General features: G+C 45.3%; 1 protein-coding gene across 1 annotated transcript in view; it reads left to right on the top strand.

Annotated features, from left to right (window-relative positions):
• The window catches only part of LOC134357419 (dynein axonemal heavy chain 6-like), a 495,424-nt gene that overhangs the window by 36,207 nt on the left and 440,354 nt on the right, over positions 1-18,863 (top strand). The window contains exons 7-8 of the mRNA XM_063068992.1: positions 7,993-8,131; positions 9,677-9,808. Coding sequence (XP_062925062.1) covers positions 7,993-8,131; positions 9,677-9,808 — 271 coding nt within the window. The remainder of the gene's footprint in view (positions 1-7,992; positions 8,132-9,676; positions 9,809-18,863) is intronic.

The following is an 18,863-nucleotide window of genomic DNA, read 5'->3' as shown; positions in this document are numbered from 1 at the left end:
ACAACCATTGTTGGCAGAATCTCAGATGATGATGAGAGGGTGTACATAAGTGAGATATACCAGCTAGATGAGTTGTGTCACAGCAACAACCTTGCCCTCAACGTCAGTAAGACCAAAGAGCTGATTGTGGACTTCGGAAAGAGTAAGATGAGAGATCAGAAGTGGAGAGAGTGAGTTCCAGGGTGTTAATATCTCTGAGGACTTAACCCAGTCCCAACATATCGATGCAGCTATAAAGAAGGCAAAACAGTCGCTATACGTATTTCATTAGGACTTTGAGGAGATTTGGTATGTCTCCTTAAAACACTTGAAAATTTCTACAGATGTACTGTGGAGAGCATTCTTACCAGCTGCATCACAGTCTGGTATGGGGCGGGGGGCGGTGGGTTCAACTGCACAGGATCAAAGTGAGTTGTAGAGAGTTGTAAAATTAGTCAGCTCCATCATGGGTAGTAACCTCCATAGTATCCAAGACACCTTCAAGGAGTGGTACCTCAAAAAGGTGGTATCCATCATTAAGGATCTCCACCACCCAGGATATGCCCCCTTCTCATTGTTACCATCAGGTAGGAGATACTGAAGCCTGAAGGCACACACTCAGTGAGTCAGGAAAAGCTTCTTCCCCTCTGCCATCCAATTTCTGAATGGACATTGAACCCACAAACATTATCTCATTACTCTTTTATTTCTGTTTTTGCTATTTAAATTAATATACATACTCTATACTATATTTAATTTAATATTCATACTATATTATGTACTATATACTATAATTCAGTTTGTTTTTCTATATTATTATGTTTTGCATTCTACTGCTGCTGCAAAGTTAACAAATTTCATGACTATATGACATGTTAAATCTGATTCCTTCGTGAACTTGAGCAGAAATTAGTGAACAGGGTGCCAACTCTTTCACAATGCAACTCATATTCAGTTAACGCATACTAGAAGTTAATTCATTCTTTGCTTCTACTCAAGACACTGTCTGGTGCTTGTGTATAGTTTCATGAGAGATTTCTCCATGTTCACCATAGCCTTGGAGAGGGATAGGAGCAGACGATATGGGAAAGTATTTGATTGGGAGGGGGGAATTATGATGCTATTAGGCAGGAACTTGGGATCATACATTTGGAACTGATTTACTCAGGGAAATATATAACATAAATATGGAGTTTTGTTTAGGGAGCACTTACATGGGATTATAGATAAGTTTGTGGCAGGCAAAGGATGGTAGAATGGAGGAATCAATCTTGACATGAGATGTAGAATATCTACTGTAGTCTAGAGGAAGAAAACGATTACTTAGGGTTTAGGAAGCAAGAATCAAACAGGGTTCCAGGGATTTGCAAGGTAGACAAAAAGGAGCTTAGGAATGGATTTAGGAGAGCCAGAAGGGGCATGAGAAGGCTTTGGTGAGTGGGATTTAAGAAAACCCTAAGGAATTCTACACCTATGTGAAGAACAGGAGGACGATTAGAGTGAGGGTAGAACTGATCAGAGATAGAAGAGAATACATGTGCCAAGAGTTGAAGGAGGTAGGGGAAGCCCTTAATAAATACATTGCTTCAGTATACACCAGTAAGAGGTGTGACGAGAATACACATAAAATTAAGATGTTTGCTGGCCTGGGTTAGCATCAGTGACATCAGCAAGTGGTCTGCCACCTGCCCTCAGGGGAAGGAAAGATGAGGAACAATGGAGCAGCGTCTGGAGATGTGTAATGAAGGGACGTGGGAGAGAGACAGCTGTCTGGAGCGGCTCCCCCTTTGAACCCTGAACTGTTTGAAGTGATGGACAGGCGATACCCCAGCAGGGGGATAAAAAGGGACCAGTTCGCTAAGACACACACACGCCACCTGAGGTAACGAGACCCTGGAAGCGGTGCGCCTCTCACGAGTGGGTGAGAAGTACCAGACAACGACCAGGGTGGAAAGGTACGATCAGCGGGAACCCGGTGTGTGTCCGCCCTTGCCTGGGTGCCGGGTTCACTGCAGAGGATCGACCACATCTGGAGGAGGGGTCACAGTCGGTGACCTCAGGTGACATCACCAAGGACCCGCCCAAAAGTTGCTTGTGAGCAATCTCGCCGGTCTGTGAGTGAAGCCGTTCTGAATGATCAGTTGTTCCTGTTCTATCTCTTTCTTCCCCCACCTTGTCCATCGCCATGGCAACGATTACTGCGAACTGAACTACTAACTGGACTGAACTTTGAGTCATTTTGAAATTTGGTCATTTACCCCTAGACAACGACAGAGCTTGATTGATGCTGTTATCTTAATCCTGTGCACATGTGTGGTTATCATTGTTGAACTGTTGCATTTATTATCCTTTCGATTACTGTTTTGCTTGTTTCTTTAATAAAACTTTCTTAGTTCTAGTAATCCAGACTCCAACTGAGTGATCCGTTTCTGCTGGTTTGGCAACCCAGTTACGGGGTACGTAACAGAGGAACCTTGAAATGTATGGGGAGAATGTAAAGCAAGCTGATATGCTAGGACATGTTGACATTAAGAAAGAAGATGTGCTGGAACTTAAGAAAAATATGAATATAAATACAGTAAGTCTTCAGGTTACTACAGGAAGTGAGGGGAGAGATTGCTGCACCTTTAGCGATGACCTTTACATTTGCACTGGTGACAGGAATAGTACCAATTGATTAGAGGGTGGCAAGTGTTATTCCTCTGTTCAGGAATGGGAGTAGCGATATCCCTAGGAATTGTAGACTGGTGAGCCTTACTTCAGTATTAGGCAAATTATTGGAGGAGTTTCTTCAAAGTGGGACTTATGAGCATATAAAGAAGCATAGTCCAATTAGGGATAATCAGCATGGCTTTGTGAGGGGTAGGTTATGCCTCACATGTATGATTGAATTCCTTGAGGATGTAACAAGGCATATCTGACGAAGGTAGAATAGTGATGTGGTGTATATGGATTTTAGTAAGGCATTTGATCAGGTTTCCCATAATAGGCTCATTCAGAAAGTCAGGAGAAATAGGATCCAAGGAAACTTGGCTGTGTGGATTCAGCATTGATTGCCCATAAAAGGCAGAGGGTAGTTGTAGATGGAGAGTTTTTTGCCTGGAGGTGAGCGACCAGTAGTTACTGCAGGGATGTGAACTGGGACCCCTATAAAATTACTCAGATGAAGAAGTGGAAGGGTGGGTTAGTAAGTTTGTGGATGACATGAAGATTGGAGATTGTTGTAGGTTACAACAGGATATTGACAAGATTCAGAGCTGGGCTGAAAAGAGACAGATGGAATTCAACTGGAAAAAAGTGAAGTGATTCACTCTGGAAGGTCAATTTTGAAGACAGAATACAGGATTAATGGCAGAATTCTTGGCTGTGTGGAGGAACAGAGGGATCTTGGGGACTAGGTCCATAGATCCCTCAAAGTTGACGCATAGGTTGATAGGGTTGTTAAGAAGGCATATGGTGTATTGGCTTTCATAAGCCAGGAGTTGAGTTCAAGACCCATGAGGTGATGCTGTCGTTCTGTACAAGTCTGGTTAAACCACACTTGAAATATTGTTTTGAGTTTTGGTCACCTCCTTATAGGAAAGATGTGGAAGAAGGTGCAAAGAAGTTTTACCAGGATGCTGCCTGGATTAGGGAGCATGTCTTATGAGGATAGGTTGATCAAACTAGAGCATTCTCTTTGGAGCGAAGGAAGATAAAAGATGACTTGATAGAGGTGTACAAGATAAGAGGCATAGATCAAGTAGATAGCCAGACACAGTTTCTGAGGGCAGAAATGACTAATACAAGGGGTATATTTTTAAGGTGATTGGAGGAAAGGATAGGGGAATGTCAGAGGTAATAGTTTTACATAGAGAGTGGTATGTGTGTGGATGCCCTACCAGGGGTGGTAGTAGAGGCAGATACATTAGGGACACTTAACAAATTCTTAGATGGGCACATGAATGATAGAAAAATAGATGGCTATGTAGGAGGAAAGGATTAGATTGATCTCAGAGTAGATTAAAAAGGTCTGCACAACATCATGGGCCTAAGGGCTTGAACTGTGCTGTAGTGTTCTATGTTTCACACAAGATTATGAATATAGACCATTTGATGGTAGAGTTTGTGTCAGTGTTGGAATAGTTGGGGGTGGTGTGTTGTGGTGGAGCTGGGAAATTCCTTATTTTGTCTTGGAGAACATCCATGTATTTTCATAAAGAAGGGCGAAGAGCTGTTAAGAAGGACTCTGAGTAATTTTGCCTTCCATAATTTCAGACACATTACTGTCCTTCCTCATCTTAACACTGAGCAGGGGGAACAATGGAAGTATATATTACAGCATAGAATGAGAGCTTTTGGCCTATTGCCTAACCCTTCTCCAGAAGAGATTTGGAGCCATAGAGTTATATAGCACAGAAACACATCCATTGGCCAAAATTATCCATTGTGCCAATCTAAGCTAGTTCCATTTCCCATGTTTGACTGGTATACCTTAAAGGTTTCCTATCTATGTATCTGTCCAAGACATTTTAAGTTTTGTTATTGTATCTACCTCAGATACTTTCTATGGCAGTTTGTTTCATATACTAACTGCACTCTGTGGAAAGAAGTTGCCTATCAGGTTCCTTCTAAATTTTCCTCTCTCATCTTAAACCTGAACCTTTAGTTTTAGTTTCCTTTTCCTGGGAAAAAGACCATGTGCATTCACCCTAAATGCCCCTCATGATTTAATACACCTCTCTAAGGTCACCACTCAGTCTCCTGTGTTTTAAGAAATAAAGTCCTAGCCTCTAGGAACACAAGAAGATCTGTAGATGCTGGAAATCCAAAGCAACACACATAAAATGCTGGAGGAACACAACAAGTCAGGCAGCATCTAGGGAAATAAATAAATAGTTGATGTTTCTGGCTGAGACCCTTTAGAACTGGACAAGAAGCGGGAAGGTGCCAGAATAGAAAGGTGGGATAAGGGGAAAGAGGATAGATAGAAGGTGATAGGTGAAGCCAGGTGGATAGGAAAGGTAAGGGCTAGAGCAATGAATCTGACAGGAGAGCAGAGTGGATCACAGGAGAAAGGCAAGGAGGAGGGGACCTGGGAGAGTTGACAGGCAGTTGAGAAGAGTAAAGAAACCAAAGTGGGAAATAGAAGAAGACTGGAGTAGGAGCGATTTTTTTTTTTTTTAGCTGAATGGAGAAATCAGGGTTCATGTCTTCAGACTGGAGGCTACCCAGATGGAATCATCCAACCTTTGAGTGACCTCATCTTGGTATAAGAAGAGGACATGGATTGACATGTCAGAATGGGAATGGAAATTGGAATTAAAACGTTTGGCAACCGGGAAGTTCTGCTTTTGGCTTGTGGAGTGGAGGTGCTTGATGAAGCGGTCCTCCATCTTACCAATGTAGAGGAAACTGCATCTGGAGGCACAAGGCCGAATAGATGACCCTCTAGCAGAGTTGCACGTGAACTGTTACCTCACCTCGAAGGACTGTTTGAGGCCCTGAATGGAGGTGAGGGAAGAGGTGAATGGGCAGGTGTAGCACTTTGGCCAGAAGGGAGATTAGTGGGGAGGAACAAATTAACAAGGGAATTGTGGAGGGAACGATCCCTCTGGAAATTGAAGTGGGGGGGGGTAGGTAAAGATACATTTGGTGGCATCTCCAAAAGGTCAAGAGTCCATCTTATTGTACAAGTGACTGTTCAATAGGTTTATAGCAGGATAGAAGCTGTCCTTGAGTCTAGTGGTATGCGCTTTCAGATTTACGTATCTTCTACAAAATGGGAGGGGATAGAAGAGAGAATGCTCCGGGGTGGATGAAGTCTTTGATTATGTTGGCTGCTTTACTGAGGCAATGAGAAGTGTTGACAGTGTCCACAGAGATTGGTAAAAACAGTTTCTTTATTACATTATAAAAACACCTTGGGGTGACACAGCATACATAATTTAGTTAATTACTACAAGAAAATTCTCGGAAGCATTATCAGACAAAATTTAACACCAAACTACCGTACATAAATATAGATAGAAAACTGTGAAAACACACAGCAGGTCAGGTGGAATCTGAAGAGAAAGCTGGAGTGAATTTTCAGGTCAGTAACCTATCACTTGAAGAGATTAGTTCCTAGAAATTTGATTGCACCTCATTTTGGTGCATTGAAATATCATTTTGTCTTTCTATCATTATGGTGGCCCAGCTAGCAGAGCCTCATAGCACCAGAGAAGGGTTCAAGCCAGAACTTAAGTGCTGTCAATGTGGAATTTGCATGATCTTCTCATGACCATATGCACTTCTCTCTCTGGTGCTCAGTTTCCTCTTGCATCCTAAATATGTGCAGGTAGGTAAGTAGATTGTTTTTTTGTGTAGGGACAATTGGCCCTAGTCTTCTAAGGGCATGGGGGTGTTGATGAGAATGTGGGGAGAATAGCAATGTGATTTATGTAAGATTAATATAAGTCAAGGGGGGGGGTGGTGAGGGCTGGAATAGATGATAATCATGGACCTGCTGGACCAAAGGACCTGTTTCTGTGCTATATCTCTCCATGACTCCATGTTGAACACTGGTGTCAATTGTGAGCCTTGCAGCTACCAAGAATTATGGTATTCACCATCTTCTAATTTTTCTCATGCTCTATCAGCGGTAGGGTACTCAGGGAGAGGAAGGCCATTTTCTTAATTGAAAAATGTGGGTTGTTCAGTAGAGGCCTAAGAAACACATGAGTGAAGTCAATGCTGCTGGTACTCATGGGAGCAAGCGAAGCTGGAAAATTCGAGGCTTGGTGAAGTCTTACTGAAATATAAAAGAAAAATAGTTCCATAAGTCAAGAACCAGAGCCAGTGTGGTCTCCAATGAAGGCAACAAACTAAGGAGTATCTCAGGAACAAATAATCTGCTGGAGGAACTCAGCAGGTGAAGCAGCATCTGTGGGGCAAAGGAATTGTCAGGAACAGGTCCAGATACAGATTTTGACCTGAAATGGCAACAGTTCTTTTCCACCCACAGGTACTGCTTGAGCTTCTCTAGCAGACTGCTTGTTGCTCCAGATGACAGGATTTGTGTCTCCTGAGGAATAGATTAGATCTGGTAACCCGTCTGTTTGAGATTTACTCTAACCTTCAGCTTCATCAGGAGAATAGTCCAGGTACATGAACATAGGTAGCCTAATTGAATGTCAAATACCTTGTTATTACAGACCTAGATAACCAGATAGGTTCAGGCATCAGGTGCTCTGTCTGCCTGTGGGCTCTTCACAGGTGACCGACTCTGTGACTGCTTACTTCAGGACTCCAATCCTGCCTGAGTGACCCACAATACCTGTCCTAAAGTCTTCAGTATTGAAATGCTACATGAACTGTTATGCTGAAATGCCCATTAAATGAGTAGCACAACAGTTAAATACTGCAGTAACTCCCTGGGATTTATCGCACCCTATGGAATTTGACTGGTGTTTGAGCAATCTTCTGTCAATTTTGAAGCTGCAGTGGGAGGTCAAGAAGGTGTCCCTTTAAGCCACAACTTAACCAAGGATATGGTATTTTACATCCTAGCTATCACAGTGGTTGTTTCATGTAGCTTTGAGATGTAGTTTATGTAAAATATACTGAAACTGGCATTGCATGATGATAGGCTTGTGTCTGATGCTGGAAAAATATCGGGCTTGGTATTAGCTGGAAGTGTCCAGACCACTTTTATGATCGGCATGATTTCACTTGAAAACAATCATCAACATGATTTACTTATGGACTGCGTAACTCTGAATGGGCACATGACAGGGAGCAGAAACTTCTCGAAGAGAAATATTTTAGGAAGCACTTTAAAGAAGGGTGGAGAGTTTAGAGCAGATTTGTGAGTGGTGGAGTGATGAAGACAGACTGAGAAGGAAGCATAATTAGATGTTTCAGTGAATGGGGGTCTGGAAGAGTTCACAGAATGCTGTAAGGCTGTGGAGGAACTGTAAATAAGAATGAATACTGGGACAAAGTTAAGTGTCTTTCCCAATTTTGATTGTTCATTATGTTTTTGTTTTTTAGAATGATTATGACGAAGCAACTGTTTTTTGCCGATGTGATCTTCATGCGCTGCCTATATTACATACAGGCATTGTGTGAAGCAGCCAGCTCAAGTAATGGAGGTCTAGGATCTGCAGAGAGTGCCATTGTTTTTGTGAAAGTAAGTCTGCTTATCATGTTGTGGGTTCAAAATGAAGCAACTGAATTACTACTCTCAGTCCACTCAACCATGAACATCTGCATCCACTTGGCAGTATTTCCCATTCCACTCCTGCTTCCATTACTCTTCATCCACCGTTCATCACCCTCAGATTCTATTCCACTTGTGACCTTGCTGGCCTCCCACTGGATAATCATGCTGCTGTCTATGTCTAAACTAATATTTTCCTGTTACCTCTTGAGCTTACTGACCAGGTACAGTGATGCCTCAAAGTTAAAATTCTTATCAAGTGTTTGGCTGCCTTCTACTATATAAATCTCAGAGAACTCTATACTCCTGTTTTTTTTTGGCTCCATCATTCTTTGTCATGGCACTCCAACTACTAGGCACTGTTCTCTGGTATTTCTTTTTCTCTCTTTTCTCAGATGCTTGTTATACCCTTCCTATTTTCTTTTCACTGTTTTTGCATAAGGGCTGAAATTTGGATTCTGCAGTCAGTCCAATGAAGATTTGAGACATTTTACTACATTAAAGTTGCCTTACAGATACTGAGTAGCTGTGGATTTTCTCTCCAGATCTATTGTAAATACCTCAAGGGATAAAATCCATATTGATTTATTACATACAATGACACAGAAGGAGTTCATTTGGTCTGTTGGGTCAATGATGGATCTCAGAGGAGCAATTCCAACAGAACCCTCTCCTTGTACTCTGTACCCCCTACAGTCCTTGTACTCTGTACCCCAACAATCTGTTCTCTCTTCAGTGTTCATTAATTCTTATAGAACACGAACAGTGCAGCACAGGAACAGGTCCTTTGGCCAGCAATGTTGTGCCAAGCTAATTAAACATAATTAAATCCTTTATACTTAGACAAAACAAGTAATTTCATGTCATATAAGACAGTGTTATGGAACCTAATTCTGATTCCGAAGGTCCATTTCCCTCCGTTCTCTGCACCTTCATATACCTATTTAAGAGCCTCTTGAACACCTCTATCATATTTACCTCCACTACCACACCTGACAGTGTATTCTAGTCACCCATCTCTCTCTGTATGAAACATATGTCCCACACATCTCCTTTGAACTCTCACCCTAAATGCATGCCCCCTAATATGAGACATTTCAACCCTAGGAAAAAGATATGGGCTTTGTATCTAGACCTCTCATAATCTTCTACATCTCCATCAGATCTCTTCTCAACTTGCGTGCTCCAGAGAAAATACCCTAAGTTTGTCTAACCACTCACTCTATTCTTTTGCCATTTAGATAGATGAGGGATACTTGATCCAAAACCACATCTTCAGGGTATGAGTGAAAACTAGGTAAAATCCATGTGGAGACCATGCAAATTTCACACAGACAACTCCTATAATCTGTGAGTTACTGTGAGGCCTCTACTAACATGCTCCCTAAATACAGAGAACATTCAGCCCTGTTACACAATCAGCAGATGGAGAATCCATCCTGCTGTCTGTTCTCCAGGGACAGGCTGAGATTTTTCTGTGAAATGCTTCATCAGTGTTTTCTTTTTCACTTCCAGCTGGACAGAAATAACTCCTATTCCTGCGAGGAGTTTGCTGAAATTCAGAGTGAGCAACGTAAATATGCACTGAAACAACTTTGCGACCTCAGATACAAGATAATTCAGTCTGTCAAAGAGACCTGTTTGCAGGTGATTTCACAACCACTGTCACCCTTCCAGCTTGCCTTGTAATCAGAAACCACTCACAGCTGATAGGACATTTGGGAAAAACAACACAGATTTATGAGGATGTTGCCAGGACTCGAGGGCCTGAGTTATGGCAGGTTGTTGGGCAAGCTAGGACTTTATTCCTTGGAGTGGAGGAGACTGAAGCATGACCTTATAAAATCATGAGAGGCATAGATAGGGTGAACTCAATGACTTTTTCCCAAGGAAAGGGAACCAAAAACTAGAGGGCATAGATTTAGGTGAGAGTGGATAGATTTAAAAAGTATATTAGGGGCAACTTCTCTATGCAGTGGGTGGTCCATATATGGAATGCACTGCCAGTGGAAGATGAGGCAGGTACAATAGCAACATTTAAAAGACAGTTGGACATGTGCATGGATAGGAAATATGGGCCAAATGCTGGTAAATGGGACTACCTAAGGAGGGCACCTTAGTTGGTGTAGTCAAGTTGTGCTGAAGGGCCTGTTTCCATGTTGCATTACTCCACGATACTGGTGGTTGTCTGTCATATCCAACGATATGACCAAATTAACCAATTTCTCCTGGGATCAATAAAGTATGACTGTGACTATGACTATAACAGGAAACCTGTGTGGGAAACTTTTTGAAATGGAAGAGCCATCACACTGGGGTAGTTCCACTCTCTTGACCTTGGAAGTGCTGGTCCAGTGGTTTGAGTAGTCATCATAACTGGGGTCTTGGTTGCAGTAGATGACCATAAGATCTTCTCTGGTTCTTCATACCCTTCAGTGTTCACGGAGCATTGCAGAACCGCTTTCCTGACCCTTGGATCCCACTGTGGACCTCATCTGCCCAGGCTACTGGTGCTGACTTCACATCGCTAGGACAGACATGCTCCTATCTCCCTGGGGTGCAAGGCCAGCCGGCTACTCTCACCTGGTTTAGCCTGCCTGTTGAAGGGGTGTACCAGAGTGTGGCTCTGTTGCTTGCAAACAGCTACTTGGAGCTACAAGTGAGAACTGAGTGTCCAGTGGGGACAAAAAGTGAATGAGCTGGCCCAGATTGAACACAACAAGCTCCTTCACCAGAGGTGCTACCCCTCCCTGGATACCCCATGCACCTCACACCCACTATGACAGCATTGATAAGCAGTGTCAGAGCCAGATATTGAACTCCAAGCATCCAGGAGGAAGAGCACCATTGCCATTTCTCCTCATGGCTATTTGATATCAATAGGAATTGACAATTTAGCTGCTTGAGCTGTTTTGCCATTTGTGTGTAATGTACTGTACTCCCTTTGTCCATCTTTGTTCCATGACTTTAACCAACACAGAAGAGCTCAAAAAGAGGAGTCATGAGTGAATCTAATAGAGATTTCAGGAGAAACAATTTTCTCTGAGCATGGTAAGAAGCTGGGATGGTTGAGATGAAGAGGAGAAAAGACATAAATTGATGCAACATGGAAATATGCCCACGAAAATAAAAATTTGATAACCTTAGCTACACCACACGATTTTGAAAGTGTTTATAAGATAGCTAAATCTATAGCTGGGCAGCCAGAACTGCACACAATGCATGAAGTGTAGTACAGTTGTAAAATGACATCCCAATTCCTGTACTTAATTCTCTGATTGATGAAGGCCAGTGTGTTAAACACCTTCACCACGTTGCCATTTCCAGGGAACTATGTTCTTAGACTCCTAGGTATCTCTGTTCTACAACTCTCTTTGGAACTGCACCAAGTCCTGCCACGGTTTAACTTCCCAAAATGCAACTAGTGTGAATAATGAGGAGAGGAATTGATGTTAAGGAAGAATATTAACACTGGCATACGTAAGTTCAGATAAATGTGAAAATGTATTTCTGTGCTATTCTATGATAAAGCTATGGAAACGGTCATCACTTTAAATTTTTAATAAAGAATATAGAACTTAAAATGCTAATAGTCTGAACTAGAAGGAAAGTAGCCAAGGGAAGTCCAATATCAGAAGAGAAATAGTCTTCATCATTTCTTCTATTGTTGACTTGTAGCTTCATAGCCACACCCACCACATCCACACCTACCACATCCTGTCCAAGGTTGAGTGAGAAGCAGCAGCACCATCCTATATCATGCAGTTGGAATTGGCAGTTTGGTGGTTGGGAATGTGACACACTTACTTATATATATGACAGAGTAACCAGGATCAGTACTGATGGCAGGTTGTTCCTTTGAAGTGGCTATAGAATTGTCTTGAGCCCTCCTCCTGTGCCAGCTGTATAAAGAATTAATGGCAAAAGGGGGAAGACCTGCAGAGGTTCCTGAAGCACCTTCAATTACTCCAAAAGACTGAGGCTGGGTAAAATACTGAAAGGCTTTTATTTGCTGTACAATACGACCTCCACGCTGAGTGTCTGCCCCCGGACTGAGGGGGAGGGGCAAGACAAAACACCTTTATACAGGAATCTGTGGGGGGAGCCACAGGGGCAGTCAGCAGAGGTGTGTGTCCAGACAGTTAGCCCAGTTACAACATATATATATACATCCACATTCATCCCTTTTTTTTAAAAAAGAGTCCCGCGGGGTGAAGTGACTGACATTATTTAAAACAAGTATATTTACAGGTCAAACCTATCAGGCAGTTGAGTCTGTCACTGTGATCTACGTAGCATCGGTGGTGATTGCATCAGCGATGGCGGTTGTGCTGGCTCCGGCCTGATTTGAGGTGCCAGCACGTTAGGCGTTGTTAATCCCTTGTGCGTGTGCGTCATGCCCGGTATGGGAGTGACGTGTGGTGTCTGTGTAGGGTTTAGAGTGCGCAGTGTCTCATGGGTACATACATCGGTGGGTACAGGGTGAATAGTCACCACGGAGTGTTCAGGGTAGGGGCCCGGTGCTCCTGCGGGCGCCAGGTCGCGGATGGAGACCATGTCCTCCTGCCCATCAGGTAAAACCACATAGGCATACTGAGGGTTCGCATGAAGTAAGTGAACCCTCTCGACCATCGGGGAGAATTTATTGCTCTTCGCATGTTTCCGGAGCAGCACTGACCCCGGGGACATCAGCCAAGTTGGTAGGGTGGTTCCAGTGGTCGACCTTCTGGGAAAAGAAAAGAGCCGCTCATGAGGGGTGGCGTTGGTGGCCGTGCATAACAGGGAGCGGATGGAGTGGAGTGCCTCGGGAAGGACCTCCTGCCAGCGGGAGACCGGCAGTCCCTTTGACCTGAAGGCTAAGGGTGTGGCTTTCCACACCGTGCCATTCTCCTTCTCCACCTGTCCATTCCCCCGGGGATTATAGCTCGTGGTCCTACTAGTTGCAATTGCCCTAGCCAGTAGATATTGGTGCAGCTTGTCACTCATAAACAAGGACCCTCTGTCACTGTGGATATAGCATAGGTATCCAAACAGAGTGAAGAGCTTGCGCAGGGCTTTTATAACTGACGTGGTAGTGGTGTCGGGGCAGGGGATGGCGAGTACTTACTCGTCAGTGGAGGGAAGGGGGCCCTTAACTTCAACACTCAGTTGCTCAAAGGGGTGGGTGGCCTTGATGAGTTGTGCCTTTTCGGGTAGGTAGAAGTGTGTTTTGCACTCTGTGCAGACTTGGCAGTCCCTGGTCATCATCCTGATCTCCTCAAGGGAGTAAGGCAGGTTCTGGGCTTTCACGAAGTGGAAAAGCCGGGTGACCCCCGGGTGGCAAAGATCTACATGTAGGGCGTATAGCCGGTCGATCTGCGCGCTGGCGCGCATTCCCCAGGATAGGGCATCAGAGGGCTTATTGAGCTTCCCAGGCCTGTACATGATGTCATAGTTGCAGGTGGAGAGTTCGATTCTCCACCCCAGAATTTTATCATTTTTGATTCTGCCCTGCCGTTGGTTATTAAACATGAAAGCGACTGACCACTGGTCCGTTAGCAGGGTGAATCTTTTGCCGGCAAGATAGTGCCTCCAATGCCTAATAGCTTCCACTATGGCCTGGGCCTCTTTCTCCACCATGGAGTGCCGAATTTCAGGGCCTTGAAGGGTACGGGAGAAGAATGCCACCGGTCTTCCGGCCTGGTTGAGGGCAGCAGCCAGTGCAAAGTCGGAGGCGTCACTCTCTACTTGGAAGGGAATGGACTCATCCACCGCATGCATTGCTGCTTTGGCAATGTCCCCTTTTATGCGGCTGAAGGCCGCGCGGGCCTCGGCAGAGGGGGAATGTGGTGGACTTGACCGGGGGCGGGCCTTGTCTGCGTAGTTAGAGACCCATTGGGCATAATATGAAAAGAAGCCCAGGTACCTTTTGAGGGCTCTGAGGGTATTGGGAAGAGGGAGTTCCAACAGGGGGCGCATACGGTCAGGGTCAGGCCCAATGACTCCATTCTCCACGACACACCCAAGGATAGCAAGTCGGGTGGTCCCGAATACACACTTGTCCTTGTTATAGGTGAGATTGAAAGCTTTGGCCGCTTGGAGAAATTTTTGGAGGTTGTTGTTGTGATCCTGCTAGTCGTGACCGCAGATGGTGATGTTATCCAGATATGGGAACGTGGCCTTCAGTTGGCACTGGTCCACCATCCGGTCCATTGCCCTCTGGAAGACAGATACACCATTCGTACACTGAAGGGGACGCGCAGAAAGTGATAAAGCCTGCTGTCTGCCTCGAAGGCGGTGTAAGGGCGGTCCTCCCGGCAAATGGGGAGCTGATGGTAAGCGGATTTTAGGTCCATGGACGAGTACATCTTGTACTGTGCTATCTGATTGACCATATCCACGATGTGGGGTAGAGGGTACGCGTCGAGCTGCGTGAACCTATTGATAGTCTGGCTATAGTCCACGACCGTCCTATTCTTCTCCCCATTCTGAACAATGACCCCTGCGCCCTCCAAGGACTTGTGCTTGCCTCAGTGACCCCCTCCCTGAGCAGCTGCTGCACCTCCGACTTAATGAAGGCTCTGTCCCCCCGCGCTGTACCTCCTGCTTTTAGTTGCCACAGGTTTACAGTCAGGGGTCAGGTTGGCGAACAGTGTTGGGGGAGGGATCCTGAGGGTGGAGAGGCCGCAAGTGGCGTCGGTAGTGCGGCAGTTGGTGTGGTGTTGGGTGGGATGTGCGGGTTGGTGTGTGGTCTGTAGCAGAGTATGTGACGTATCCCTACAAAACTGGGGATTTTCAATGGTAATTGGTGGGAGGGGCCCATCATACTTCATTAATCACGCTCTTCAGGTGGCTCTGGAAGTCGAGCTCCAATAGCACAGGGGCACACCATTGAGGTATAACCAGTAACGTAAAGTCTTGATATTCTGTGCCCCGCACCACTAGTGTTGCTACACAACCCCCCCCCCCCCCCGATGTCTGTTGTATGCGACCCGGAAGCCATGGTGACCCTCTGACTTACCGGCCGTATCACGAGTCCGCAATGCTGCACCATGTCCAGGTGGATAAAACTCTCCGTGCTGCCTGTGTCAAACAGGCAGCTTGTCCTGCGCCCCTCCACCAGGATGTCCATCATTGACCTTGCGAGCTGGTGGGCAGCGCTTTGGTTGAGGGTCATGGAAGCCAGGGTTGGGTCGCTGCCTTGGTCCGGCACGGTGGGGTGCCCCAGGAGCACCCATTGGTTGTAGGCGGTGGGAGGCGGCGCCGACCAAGATGGCCGCCCCCATGTCTCGCACGTGGTGGCGGCGTACAGGGAAGATGGCGACCCCCATGTTTCGCACGCAGCGCTGCTCGATCCCGCTCGTGGTTTGGACTTACAGACCTTTGCGAAGTAGCCCTTCTTTCTGCAGCTGGAACAGGTAGCTTCTCGGGCCGGGCAGCGTTTCTGGGGTGCTTCTCTAGTCCGCAGAAGTAGCACTTCGCGGACTCGTGAGTGGCGGCAGCCGAGGTCGGTTTGCCAGCGGGTTGCGGGGTCTGCGACGCCCACAAGGTCATCAGGGAATCGCATACCTGGAGAGCCTCAGAGTTGTGCAGAGCGGCCTCCAGCGTGTCAGCCAGTTCGATCGCAGCACTTAAGGTAAGATCGGCTTTTTCCAACAGCCGCTGGCGCACATACACTGACCTGGTCCCCATGACGAAGGCGTCTCTCACTAGGAGCTCTGCATGCTGTGCCGCCATCAGCTCCTGGCAATTGCACGCTCACACAAGTGTCCGTAGGGCCTGGACGAACTCAGCACTTGATTCCCCGGGCCGTTGTTGCCATGTCGCTAAGCGGTGCTGAGCATAGACGCTGTTTATCGGCCGCAGATATTGTCTTTTGAGGGTGCTCATCGCGCCATTGTAGCTCGGCTGGTCTCTGATCAGTGAATAGACCCGTGGATTGACCCTGGAGAGTAGAACTCTGCGCTTCGCTATGGGGTCAGTGGCTTTAATCTCCTCTAGATACGCTTCGAAGCAGGCCAGCCAGAGTTCGAAAGCGTTTCCAGCTTCAGGCGTTTGCAGATTGAGGTCTAATTTGTCGGGTCTCAGTGCGTGTTCCATGCTTTAAAATGTACAGCGAATAAAATTGAAGCACCTTCAATAACTCCAAAAGACTGAAGTTGGGTAAAATACTGAAAGGCTTTTATTCGCTGTACAATACGACCTCCACAGTGAGTGTCTGCCCCTGGACTGAGGGGGGGGGGCAAGGCGAAACACCTTTATACAGGAATCTGTGGGAGGAGCCACAGGGGCAGTCAGCAGAGGGGCGTGTCCAGACAGGTAACCCAGTTACAACATACATATATATGGTTTACCACAGTTGCTCTCCTGAAGAATGAGTGAGATTGGGTATCCCAACCTTACTTGTCTCAGTGGTGCAGGTGAAGAAGGAGCTTGGAGGGAATAAAGGGCAAGACATTTGATAAAATGATTCACTTTATAACGGTCAGACAGGAAGATATTAACACAAGATGTTACTTGGGACGGAGACACTGCTTTCTTGTTCTTCAGGAAAATACAACCTTTCTATAGACTTTAACGTTTGTGACAATCTCAGCAATCGCCTTTGGACATGCTTCTGTTGTCATGAAACAGAAAATACCGGAAGCATTCAGCAGGTCAAGTTGCATCAGCGTGGAGAAAAAAGCAGTCAATGCTTCGGTTCATCAGAACTGGAAAAGTAAAATAAACAACTGTGTTTAATTTGGAGATAGGGAGATGGGTGGAGAGAACCAAGGGAAATGTCTGCTGTAGGGTTCAGACTAAAGTTGTCAAGGTAACAGCTACTTTAAAAAACAGTAGTTAAAAACAAGAGGAAAAAAATTCAAATGGAGATTTATGGCCATATCTGGTTTGGGCTTCCCACATTGAACTAATAATACCCAAAATAAGCTTGAAAAACAACACCTTATTTTCCATCTGGGAACATTGCAGCCCTCAGGACTTAATAGTCAATTTAACAATTTCTGGCAACAACTCCTTTTTCTTCCTCCAACTGAGATGTCTTCTTTTACCACCACTATCATTGCTGCCCTCACCCTTATTTCCTCCATTTCCTGCACATCTGCCCCCACCGTTATAACAGGGATGGAATTCCCCTTGTCCTTACCTTCCACCCTCTGAGCCTCTGTATCCAGCCAGTACTCCACAGCTTCCACCGTTTCTAAAAGGATCGTACCACTAAGTACATCCTTCCTTCTTCCCCTCTGCTTTCTGTAGGGATCATTCTCAATGTTACTTCTTTGTCCACTCATTCCTCCCCACTGATCTCTGTCCTGGCAGTTATCCCTGTGACGGTGACAAGTGCTACACCTGCCCCCATGCCCCCTTCCTCACCACTGTTCAGGATGCCAAACAGTCCTTCCAGGTGAGGTGATACTTCACCTGAAAGTTGTTGAAGTTATCTATTGTATCCTCGGCAATGATGAGACCCAATATGGATTTGGAGACTGGTTGGTTAAGCACCTTTTCTCTGCCACTGCAACAGTCAGAATCTCCTGGTAGCCACCCATTTCAATTTGACTTCCCATTCTTACACTGGCATGTCTGTCCATCGCCTACCTCCATTGCCATGATGAGGCCAAACTCAAGTCGGAGGAGCAACTCCTCCTATTCCATCTAGGTAGCCTCTAATCTGATGGCATGAACACTGATTTTTCTAACTCTGGTAATCACTCACCTCTGTTCATCCTTCCCATCATCTCCCTCTGGTTTCCCATTTCCTTGCTGTTATTCCATGGTCCATTGTTGTCTCCTGTTATTTCTTCATTCTATAGCTTTTGCATTCCTTTACCTCTTCCACCTATCACCTCCCAACTTCCTGCATCATACCCCTTTTGCCCCATCCACCCACTTTCCCCTCACCTGGTCTCACCAAGCTTTTACTTCTCCTCCTCCCTCTACCTTTTTCTGGCTTCTGCCCCTTTCCTTTCTAGTGCTGATGAAGGGCCTTCACCAAAAATATTCACTGTTTATTCCCCACTATAGATGCTGCCTGACCTGCTGAGTTCCACCAGCATTTTGTGTGTATTGGTCAAGATTTGAAGATCTGCAGAATCTTCTGTGTTTAGAATAATGAGAATCATTAGGAGAGGGATGAATGGCAGATGGAATCAGAACCAGGCATGGATGGTGGGGGTGGGGGAGTGTGGTGAACAATAGATGAACTACTTTATTAGGTACGTCTGTACACCTGTTTACTAATGCAAATATCTAATCAGCCTATCATGCGGCAACAACTCAAACAAAGAAGCAGACAGACATGGGCAAGAGGTACAGTTGTTGTTCAAACCAAATATCAAAATAGGGAAGAAATGTGATCTCAGTGAATTTGACTGTGGAATGATTATTGGTGCTAGACAGGGAGGTTTGAATATCTCAGAAACTGCTGATTTCCTGGGATTTTCATACACAACAGTGTCTAGAGTTTACAGAGAATGGTACAAAAAACAAAAAAAAAACCATACAGTGAGCACCAGTTCTGTAGGTGAAAATGCCTTGTTAATGAGTGAGATCAGAGGAGAATGGCCAGATTGGTTGAAGCTCACAGGAAGGCGACAGTATTTTGAATGGCCATGTGTTATAACAGTGGTGTGCAGAAAAGCATCTCTGAACACACAACATGTCAAACCTTGAAGTGGATAGGCTACAGCAGCAGAAGACCATGAACATACACTCAGTGACC

This window comes from Mobula hypostoma, chromosome 2, assembly GCF_963921235.1.
Source record: "Mobula hypostoma chromosome 2, sMobHyp1.1, whole genome shotgun sequence".
NCBI lineage: Eukaryota > Metazoa > Chordata > Chondrichthyes > Myliobatiformes > Myliobatidae > Mobula > Mobula hypostoma.
Note: the sequence above shows the minus strand (reverse complement) of the source record. Positions and strands in the feature narration are given on the sequence as shown.